The 11718-nt window shown below is 45.9% G+C and overlaps 1 protein-coding gene across 1 annotated transcript in view; it reads right to left on the reverse strand.

The window, feature by feature from the left end:
- Positions 1-3511, reverse strand: part of LOC130313958 (uncharacterized) — a 62819-nt gene extending 59308 nt beyond the window's left edge. Inside the window, exon 1 of the mRNA XM_056552684.1 lies at positions 3436-3511. Coding sequence (XP_056408659.1) covers positions 3436-3472 — 37 coding nt within the window. The 5' untranslated portion in view covers positions 3473-3511. The remainder of the gene's footprint in view (positions 1-3435) is intronic.
- Positions 3512-11718: the final 8207 nt, after the last annotated feature.

An 11718-nucleotide genomic window follows, 5' to 3' on the forward strand; every position in this document is an offset into this window, starting at 1 on the left:
TTAAAATTGCTGCTGAACTTTGAAGCCCTCTGGTGTTTTCCAAGAGTAAAAACTCATAAATTTTATGATGCAAACATAAAGTAGACATATTGTATATGTGAACCCCAAAAAAATGTATTTTGAATATCCATTTCCCTTACAAGCAGAGAGCTTCAAAGTTAGAAAAATGCAAAATTTTAATTTTTTTCATCAAATTTCGGGATTTTTCACCAAGATAGGATGCAAGTTACCATAAAATTTTACCACTAAGTTAAAGTAGAATATGTCACGAAAAAACAATCTCGGAATCAGAATGATAACTAAAAGCATTCCAGAGTTATTAATGTTTAAAGTGACAGTGGTCAGATTTGCAAAATATGCTCTGGTCCTTAAGGTGTAAAATGGCCTGGTCCTTAAGGGGTTAAGAGAAGTAATTTACAAATCTGTTCAACTTTCTGGCACCAGTTTATAAAAAAAAAAAAATTCCACCAGAGTTCCCCTTTAACCCCTTAACGACGCAGGACGTATATTTACGTCCTGCGCCGGCTCCCGCGATATGAAGCGGGATCGCGCCGCGATCCTGCATCATATCGCTTCGGTCCCGGCGCTCATCAACGGCCATGACCCGCGGCTAATACCACACATCGCCGATCGCGGTGATGTGCGTTATTAACCCTTTAAAAGCGGCGGTCAAATCTGACCGCCGCTTCTAAAGTAAAACTGAAAGTATCCCGGCTGCTCAGTCGGGATGTTCGGGACCGCCACGGTGAAATCGCGGCGTCCCGAACAGCTGATCGGACATCGGGAGGGCCCTTACCTGCCTCCTCGGTGTCCGATCGACGAATGACTGCTCCGTGCCTGAGATCCAGGCAGGAGCCATCAAGCGCCGATAATGCTGATCACAGGCGTGTTAATACACGCCAGTGATCAACATAGGAGATCAGTGTGTGCAGTGTTATAGGTCCCTATGGGACCTATAACACTGCAAAAAAAATGTAAAAAAAAAGTGTTAATAAAGGTCATTTAACCCCTTCCCTAATAAAAGTTTGAATCACCCCCCTTTTCCCATAAAAAAAATAAAACAGTGTAAAAAAAATAAATAAATAAACATGTTAAATAAACAAATGTGGTATTGCCGCGTGCGTAAATGTCCGAACTATAAAAATATATCATTAATTAAACCGCACGGTCAATGGCGTACGCGCAAAAAAATTCAAAAGTCCAAAAAAGCGTATTTTGGTCACTTTTTATACCATTAAAAAAATGAATAAAAAGTGATCAAAAAGTCTGATCAAAACAAAAATCATACCGATAAAAACTTCAGATACCGGCGCAAAAAATTAGTACTCATACCGCCCTGTACGTGGAAAAATAAAAAAGTTATAGGGGTCAGAAGATGACATTTTTAAACGTATAAATTTTCCTGCATGTAGTTATGATTTTTTCCAGAAGTGCGACAAAATTAAACCTATATAAGTTGGGTATCATTTTAACCGTATGGACCTACAGAATAATGATAAGGTGTCATTTTTACCGAAATATGCACTGCGTAGAAACGGAAGCCCCCAAAAGTTATAAAATGGCGTTTTTTTTCGATTTTGTCGCACAATGATTTTTTTCCCGTTTCGCCGTGCATTTTTGGGTAAAATGACTAATGTCACTGCAAAGTAGAATTGGCGACGCAAAAAATAAGCCATAATATGGATTTTTAGGTTGAAAATTGAAAGGGTTATGATTTTTAAAAGGTAAGGAGGAAAAAACGAAAGTGCAAAAATGGAAAAACCCTGAGTCCTTAAGGGGTTAATTCAGCATTATCCTATATTGTGACATAGGCCATGCTGACATGGCGTTATTGGGACTAAAAGTCTGGTAAAAAAAAAAAGTCAGATTTTATTAGCATAATACGTTTTATTATTGTCTATTGAAGATTGACCATAAGGAAAACAAATTTTAAAATGATTGTTAAATTAATTAACCATGTTTTTCCCCTCTAAAATGGTTAAAAAAAAAGAATAAATAAAAAATCTGCCAAAATTTATTAAAAAAAAATAAAAAATAAGCATGGCAGATTTTTTAAAGGAATTTGTAAGAAATAGCTTTTTACAAATATAAAGGATTTTTTTTGTTTTATTTATTTTTTTACAGCTACAAAAATCAACTTTAAGTAGGAAAAATACATTAAAAGTAAAAATATTTGGTCTGTATAGTTCCTAAAATTTATATGAATCAGCAATATATAAATTTTTCTGTTTCATAATTTTTTTTTTTGTAAGGATTTTATTTGGGCCCTTGATCTGGTTCTTCAGAAGAAAAAGGTAATATGGGTGAGAACAGTGGCCCACATTTTTCATTGTAGTGTAAGTGAAGCATTTTTTTTACACCTTTTTTTTTTGTGTGTGCTGAAAATGTGTAGGAGAACCAAATTAATTAAAAGGTAATAGAGCTTTGATAAATTTTGTGTAGGTCCACATTTTCTGAAATTTCTGTCTACACATACTTCAAAAAGCTACACCATGTCTGGGTTGGTGTAGTTTTAGAGACTTTTCAGTGGCTTTGTTCCTTTTTTTGCTCCTTTTTACAAAAAGGGGCAATGATAAATCCCTTCCATATCATGTCTATTGCCAAAATCAGTGGATTGCAACTCAAAATCAGTGGATTGCAACTCAAAATCAGCAGAAATGTGTAAACAAAAAGGGGCAAAAAAAGGTGCAAAAAAACCCTGCTTGCGCCTTTTTTGCCCCTTTTTTAGACACAAAAAACTGTCTAAAGACAATGATAAATGTGGGCCAGTATTCCCTCTATGTTACATAATGGACATGAGGGTATTTTAAGCTGCTCCAAAGTAATCCCCCATATCTTACCCTTTAGGGGCCTTTGTGAATGTAACTACATGCGTCTACAACATTGACAAGTTATGTTGCCACAGGGTTGAAGAAGTAATCTCTTGTTATCTCTCAACTGTGCCCTTACATTTGTATGTGCTTTAGTACTTGTTTTCTAATTTCTTTGAACTGTATCTATATCCTCTAACTATGACTTCACTATTAAATAAAAAGGGCGAAATTATAGTGTTGTTGTAACCACAGAAATAAAAATAAAAAATAAAAAAGGTTTGGAAAATATCTTTTGGTGAACTTGATTTTGCACAGATTATTACCGGACAATAAGTGGAAACGATTTTACAAACCTCATCCACGTACTGTTGGAATTTCCTGGAGGATTTGATCTCATAGATGTCAATAATGTCAAAACATTCTGCAAAAATCTGAAAATTTCTGAAGGGAATTCTGCAGTGTATTTATGCTATTTTGGAAAAAATATTCCAAGTGAACAAAGCCCAAATAAGCTTAACTCACATTAAAAATTGCGAAAAGAAGATATTAATAGTTATACTTTTCTGCTTTTAGTCATTTCAGCAGGTCAGAAGGTGTTGTGTTGTGGCTGGAAAGTTCTTACCTTTAGAAAACAGAAGGAGCAGGAAAATAAGATTCATTTCTGTTCCCTGGTAGAAATTTCTTCTAAAGCTACTATATTGAACATCATTTTATATAACTGCTTTCACGGAAATGACCAAACAAGGTTATCTACTTGGTTACTGCTGGGTGGTGATGCACTCACCTTTTTTATGCTCTACATCATACAAAAGAAAATATATATAAGGTTAATATGCAGAGCACATAGCTAGTTTTTGTATAAAACATTTTTCAAAAATGTTATATGGAACAAAATACAATTTCATGGTAAATAAAAAATGTTATTTTGGAAAAAGTACTTACTGTAAAAAAATAAATAATGCACCCAGATAGTAAGGTCAGATTGCTGCAAAAAACAGCATGCAGTTGTGTCTCAGGCAGATGTGTAAATTATTACAGGTATCGTCTGATTTGACTACAGCTGTCCTATATTGATGCTCTCAGAGGCTTCTTCTTCTTTGCGAGAGAATGCTGACTGCCAGACATGCCTTCGACACACTGAAAGATATTTTTCCAGTTGCCAGACTTTGAAAGGAATAGTAATTTTGATGAATTGCCCACCTACTAATAGGACAAAAAGGTTAGGCAGGTGGGGGGGGGGGGGGGTAACGTTGATAATAGTGACCACAGCATAATACGTTTCCATTAGTGATGAGCGAATTTTAGAAAAATCGCTGAATTTTCCCAAAAAATTCATTTTTGTCTGAATTTATTTGTGGCAAATCGCCTTGCGGTAACACACAAAGAGTGTGTGCTGAGTTAGTGAAATAATACTGTAATTCAGTATGACATGCAGATCAAAGAAATCGCTATTAGAATTGAAGAGCTGCAGAATGACAGAGCATGGAGGTTGCATCAGTATGAGGAGACAATATAGTGGCTGAATGACATAGCATGGAGGTGGCGGCCGCATGAGGAGACCATATAGTGGCTGAATGACACAGAGTGGAGGTGGCGGCAGCATGAGGAGACCATACAGTGGCTGTATGACAGCATGGAGTTGGCGACAGCATGAGGAGACCATATAGTGGCTGAAAGACACATCCTGGAGTTTGCGACAGCATGAGGAGACCATATAGTGACTGAATAACACAGCCTGGAGTTGGCGTCAGCATATAGTGGCTGAATGACACAGCCTGGAGTTTGCAGTAGCATGAGGAGAACATATATAATGGCTGAATGACAAAGCGTGGAGGTGTCAGCAGCATGAGGAGACCATATAGTGGCTGAATGACACAGACTGGAGTTGGCGGCAGCATGAGGAGACTAAATAGTGGATGAATGACCCAGCGTGGAGGTGACGGCAGCATGAGGAGACCATATAGTGGCAGAATGACACAGCCTGTAGTTTGTGGCAGCAAGAGGAGACCGTTTATTGGCTGAATCACACACCCTGGAGTTGGCGGCAGCAAGAGGAGACCATATATTGGCTGAATGACACAGCCTGGAATTGGCGGCAGCATATAGTTGCTGAATGACATAGCCTGGAGTTAGCGGCAGCATGAGGAGACCATATAGTGGCTTAATGACACAGTCTGGAGTTGGCGACAGAATGAGGAGACCATATAGTGGCTTAATGACACAGTCTGGAGTTGGCGACAGAATGAGGAGACCATATAGTGGCTTAATGACACAGCCTGGAATTGGCGGCAGCATGAGAAGACCATAAAGTAGCTGAATGACACAGCCTGGAGGTGGCAGCAGCATGAGGAGAATGTATGTTGGCAGTATGAGACAGCTTGGAGCTGGCATCAGCATGAGGAGAACATATAGTGGCAGAATGAGAAAGCCTGGAGCTGGCATCAGCATGAGGAGAACACATGGTGACAGAATGAGACAGCCTGGAGCTGGCATCAGCATGAGGGGAACATAAGGTGGCAGAATGAGACAGCCTGGAGGTCGCATCAGCACGAGGAGAACATATAGTGGCAGAATGAGACAGCCTGGAGGTAGCAGCAGCATCAGGAGTCCTGAAAGTGACTTGTTGAGTGGTGCAGTGGATGACAATACCAGTACCAAGTGACAAAAGTGGGTGAAAAAAGGAGAACTTGACATCAGATGTGTGGCATCAGGCGGGTGGCAGGATCAGAATAGTAGCTGAGGCAGGTAGGCAGAAGAAAACATTCTCTTTTGTAAAAGTGTTAGTGTGGACAAGTGAGTTTTGAGGATATGCATTACATAGTAACATAGTTCATAAGGTTGAAGAAAAGCCCATCAAGTTCAACCTATATCCCTATGAGTCCCTACTGAGTTGATCCAGAGGAAGGCAAAAAACCCTCATACTGGAGGTAAAAATTCCTTCCCGACTCCAAATACAGCAGTTAGAATGAATCCCTGGATCAACGTTCTGTCCCTATAAATCTAGAACACATAACCAGCAATGTTATTACTCTCCAAAAATGCATCCAGACCCCTTTTGAACTCTTTTACAGAGTTTACCATGACCACCTCCTCTGTCAGAGAATTCCACAGTCTCACTGCTCTTACAGTAAAGAACCCCCTTCTGTGCTGGTGTAGAAACCTTCTTTCCTCAAGACTTAGAGAATGCCCCTTGTTATAGATACTGTCACGATGCCGGCTGGCAGGTAGTGGACCCTCTGTGCCAGAGAGGGATTGGCGTGGACCGTGCTAGTGGACCGGTTCTAAGCCACTACTGGTTTTCACCAGAGCCCGCCGCAAAGCGGGATGATCTTGCTGCGGCGGTAGTGACCAGGTCGTATCCACTAGCAACGGCTCACCTCTCTGGCTGCTGAAGATAGGCGCGGTACAAGGGAGTAGGCAGAAGCAAGGTCGGACGTAGCAGAAGGTCGGGGCAGGCAGCAAGGATCGTAGTCAGGGGCAACGGCAGAAGGTCTGGAAACACTGGCAAGGGACACACAAGGAACGCTTTCACTGGCACTAAGGCAACAAGATCCGGCAAGGGAGTGCAAGGGAAGTGAGGTAATATAGGGAGTGCACAGGTGATAACTCTAATTGGAACCACTGCGCCAATCAGCGGCGCAGTGGCCCTTTAAATCGCAGAGACCCGGCGTGCGCGCGCCCTAGGGAGCGGGGCCGCGCGCGCCGGGACAGAACAGACGGGGAGCGAGTCAGGTAGGAGAGCCGGGGTGCGCATCGCGAGCGGGCGCTACCCGCATCGCGAATCGCATCCCGGCTAGCAGCAGGATCGCAGTGCCCCGGGTCAGAGGACGTGACCGGGGCGCTGCAGCGGAGGAGGTGAAGCGAGCGCTCCGGGGAGGAGCGGGAACCCGGAGCGCTCGGCGTAACAGTACCCCCCCCCTTGGGTCTCCCCCTCTTCTTGGAGCCTGAGAACCTGAGGAGCAGACTTTTGTCAAGGATGTTGTCCTCAGGTTCCCAGGATCTCTCTTCAGGACCACAACCCTCCCAGTCTACTAAAAAAAAATTTTTTCCTCTGACCTTTTTGGCAGCCAAAATCTCCTTGACCGAGAAGACGTCCGAGGAGCCGGAAACAGGAGTGGGAGGAACAGATTTGGGAGAAAAACGGTTGAGGATGAGTGGTTTGAGAAGAGAGACGTGAAAGGCATTAGGGATACGAAGAGAAGGAGGAAGAAGAAGTTTATAAGAGACAGGATTAATTTGACACAGAATTTTGAAAGGACCAAGATAGCGTGGTCCCAACTTGTAGCTAGGGACACGGAAGCGGACATATTTAGCGGAGAGCCATACCTTGTCTCCAGGGGAAAAAACGGGGGGAGCTCTTCTTTTCTTATCCGCGAACCTCTTCATGCGTGAAGAAGCCTGTAAGAGAGAATTTTGGGTCTCTCTCCATATAATGGAAAGGTCACGAGAAATTTCATCCACAGCGGGCAGACCAGAGGGCAAGGGGGTAGGGAGGGGGGGAAGAGGGTGACGGCCGTACACCACGAAAAATGGGGATTTGGAGGAAGATTCAGAGACCCTGAAGTTATACGAGAATTCGGCCCATGGAAGGAGATCTGCCCAGTCATCCTGGCGGGAGGAAACAAAATGTCGCAAATAATCACCCAGGATCTGGTTAATTCTTTCTACTTGTCCATTGGACTGGGGATGATATGCAGAGGAAAAATTTAATTTAATCTTGAGTTGTTTACAGAGAGCTCTCCAGAATTTAGACACGAATTGGACCCCTCTATCCGAGACAATCTGCGTAGGCAACCCGTGAAGACGAAAAATGTGTACAAAAAATTGTTTAGCCAACTGAGGCGCAGAAGGAAGACCAGGAAGAGGAATGAAATGTGCCATTTTGGAGAATCGATCAACGACCACCCAAATAACGGTGTTGCCACGGGAAGGGGGTAAATCAGTAATAAAATCCATACCAATAAGAGACCAAGGCTGTTCGGGGACAGGCAGAGGATGAAGAAAACCAGCGGGCTTCTGGCGAGGAGTCTTATCCCGGGCACAGATAGTGCAGGCTCGCACAAAGTCCCCAACATCCGTCTCCAGAGTTGGCCACCAATAGAAGCGGGAGATGAGTTGCACAGATTTCTTGATGCCCGCATGACCTGCGAGATGGGAGGAGTGACCCCATTTGAGGATTCCGAGGCGTTGGCGTGGAGAAACAAAGGTCTTTCCTGGAGGAGTCTGTCTGATGGAGGCAGGAGAAGTGGAGATCAGGCAGTCAGGTGGAATGATGTGTTGCGGAGGGAGATCAACTTCTGAGGCATCCGAGGAACGAGAGAGAGCATCGGCTCTAATGTTCTTATCGGCAGGACGAAAGTGAATCTCAAAATTAAATCGGGCAAAGAACAGAGACCACCGGGCCTGGCGAGGATTCAGCCGTTGGGCCGACTGGAGGTAGGAGAGGTTCTTGTGGTCGGTGTAGATAATAACAGGAAATCTTGATCCCTCCAGCAGATGCCTCCATTCCTCAAGTGCTAATTTAATGGCTAGAAGTTCTCGATCCCCGATGGAGTAGTTCCTCTCCGCTGGAGAGAAGGTCCTAGAGAAAAAACCACAAGTGACAGCATGCCCGGAAGGATTTTTTTGTAGAAGAACAGCTCCAGCTCCTACTGAGGAGGCATCAACCTCCAATAGGAAGGGTTTGGAAGGGTCAGGTCTGGAGAGCACGGGAGCCGAAGAAAAGGCAGACTTGAGTTGTTTAAAGGAGTCTTCTGCTTGAGGAGGCCAGGACTTGGGATCAGCATTTTTCTTGGTTAAAGCCACGATAGGAGCCACAATGGTAGAAAAATGTGGAATAAATTGCCTGTAATAATTGGCGAACCCCAAAAAGCGTTGGATAGCACGGAGTCCGGAGGGGCGTGGCCAATTTAAGACGGCAGAGAGTTTGTCTGGATCCATCTGTAGTCCCTGGCCAGAGACCAAATATCCTAGAAAAGGAAGAGATTGGCATTCAAACAGACATTTCTCAATTTTGGCATAGAGTTGGTTGTCACGAAGTCTCTGAAGAACCATACGGACATGCCGGCGGTGTTCCTCTAGATTGGCAGAAAAAATTAGGATATCGTCCAGATATACCACAACACAGGAGTATAATAGATCACGAAAAATTTCATTGACAAAGTCTTGGAAGACGGCAGGGGCATTGCACAGTCCAAAGGGCATGACCAGATACTCAAAGTGTCCATCTCTGGTGTTAAATGCCGTTTTCCACTCGTCCCCCTCTCTGATGCGGATGAGGTTATAGGCGCCTCTTAAGTCCAATTTAGTGAAGATGTGGGCACCTTGGAGGCGATCAAAGAGTTCAGAGATGAGGGGTAAGGGGTAGCGGTTCTTAACCGTGATTTTATTAAGACCGCGGTAGTCAATGCAAGGACGTAGGGAGCCATCTTTTTTGGAGACAAAGAAAAATCCGGCTCCGGCAGGAGAGGAGGATTTACGGATAAAGCCCCTTTTTAGATTCTCCTGGACGTATTCGGACATGGCAAGAGTCTCTGGGGCAGAGAGAGGATAAATTCTGCCCCGGGGTGGAGTAGTACCCGGGAGGAGGTCGATAGGGCAATCATAAGGCCTGTGAGGAGGTAGAGTCTCAGCTTGTTTTTTGCAGAAAACATCCGCGAAGTCCATATAGGCCTTGGGGAGACCGGTTACTGGAGGAACCACAGAGTTACGGCAAGGGTTACTGGGAACCGGTTTTAGACAGTTCTTGGAACAAGAGGACCCCCAACTCTTGATCTCCCCAGTGGACCAATCCAGGGTTGGGGAATGAAGTTGAAGCCAGGGAAGTCCAAGGAGAACCTCCGAGGTGCAATTGGGGAGGACCAAAAGTTCAATCCTCTCATGATGAGATCCGATGCTCATAAGAAGGGGCTCCGTGCGGAAACGTATGGTACAGTCCAATCTTTCATTATTTACACAATTGATGTAGAGGGGTCTGGCGAGACTGGTCACTGGGATGTTGAACCTGTTGACGAGAGAGGCCAAAATAAAATTTCCTGCAGAACCAGAGTCCAAGAAGGCCACTGTAGAGAAGGAGAAGGCAGAAGCAGACATCCGCACAGGCACAGTAAGACGTGGAGAAGCAGAGTAGACATCAAGGACTGTCTCACCTTTGTGCGGAGTCAGCGCACGTCTTTCCAGGCGGGGAGGACGGATAGGACAATCCCTCAGGAAGTGTTCGGTACTAGCACAGTACAGGCAGAGGTTCTCCATACGGCGTCGTGTCCTCTCTTGAGGTGTCAGGCGAGACCGGTCGACCTGCATAGCCTCCACGGCGGGAGGCACAGGAACAGATTGCAGGGGACCAGAGGAGAGAGGAGCCGAGGAGACGAAACGCCTCGTGCGAACAGAGTCCATATCTTGGCGGAGTTCCTGACGCCTTTCAGAAAAACGCATGTCAATGCGAGTGGCTAGGTGAATAAGTTCATGTAGATTAGCAGGAATTTCTCGTGCGGCCAGAACATCTTTAATGTTGCTGGATAGGCCTTTTTTGAAGGTCGCGCAGAGGGCCTCATTATTCCAGGACAATTCTGAAGCAAGTGTACGGAATTGTACGGCATACTCGCCAACGGAAGAATTACCCTGGACCAGGTTCAACAGGGCAGTCTCAGCAGAAGAGGCTCGGGCAGGTTCCTCAAAGACACTTCGGATTTCCGAGAAGAAGGAGTGTACTGAGGCAGTGACGGGGTCATTGCGGTCCCAGAGCGGTGTGGCCCATGACAGGGCTTTTCCGGACAGAAGACTGACTACGAAAGCCACCTTAGACCTTTCAGTGGGAAACAGGTCCGACATCATCTCCAGATGCAGGGAACATTGGGAAAGGAAGCCACGGCAAAACTTAGAGTCCCCATCAAACTTATCCGGCAAGGATAAGCGTATCCCAGGAGCGGCCACTCGCTGCGGAGGAGGTGCAGGAGCTGGCGGAGGAGATGACTGCTGAAGCTGTGGTAGCAACTGTTGTAGCATAACGGTCAGTTGAGACAGCTGTTGGCCTTGTTGCGCAATCTGTTGTGACTGCTGGGCGACCACCGTGGTGAGGTCAGCGACAACTGGCAGAGGAACTTCAGCGGGATCCATGGCCGGATCTACTGTCACGATGCCGGCTGGCAGGTAGTGGACCCTCTGTGCCAGAGAGGGATTGGCGTGGACCGTGCTAGTGGACCGGTTCTAAGCCACTACTGGTTTTCACCAGAGCCCGCCGCAAAGCGGGATGATCTTGCTGCGGCGGTAGTGACCAGGTCGTATCCACTAGCAACGGCTCACCTCTCTGGCTGCTGAAGATAGGCGCGGTACAAGGGAGTAGGCAGAAGCAAGGTCGGACGTAGCAGAAGGTCGGGGCAGGCAGCAAGGATCGTAGTCAGGGGCAACGGCAGAAGGTCTGGAAACACTGGCAAGGGACACACAAGGAACGCTTTCACTGGCACTAAGGCAACAAGATCCGGCAAGGGAGTGCAAGGGAAGTGAGGTAATATAGGGAGTGCACAGGTGATAACTCTAATTGGAACCACTGCGCCAATCAGCGGCGCAGTGGCCCTTTAAATCGCAGAGACCCGGCGCGCGCGCGCCCTAGGGAGCGGGGCCGCGCGCGCCGGGACAGAACAGACGGGGAGCGAGTCAGGTAGGAGAGCCGGGGTGCGCATCGCGAGCGGGCGCTACCCGCATCGCGAATCGCATCCCGGCTAGCAGCAGGATCGCAGTGCCCCGGGTCAGAGGACGTGACCGGGGCGCTGCAGCGGAGGAGGTGAAGCGAGCGCTCCGGGGAGGAGCGGGAACCCGGAGCGCTCGGCGTAACAGATACAGTCCTGGGTATGAATAGATCATGGGAGAGATCTTTGTACGGTCGCCTGGTATTTTTTATACATAGTTA

Source organism: Hyla sarda, unplaced genomic scaffold (assembly GCF_029499605.1).
Source record: "Hyla sarda isolate aHylSar1 unplaced genomic scaffold, aHylSar1.hap1 scaffold_18, whole genome shotgun sequence".
NCBI classification, from domain to species: Eukaryota; Metazoa; Chordata; class Amphibia; order Anura; family Hylidae; genus Hyla; species Hyla sarda.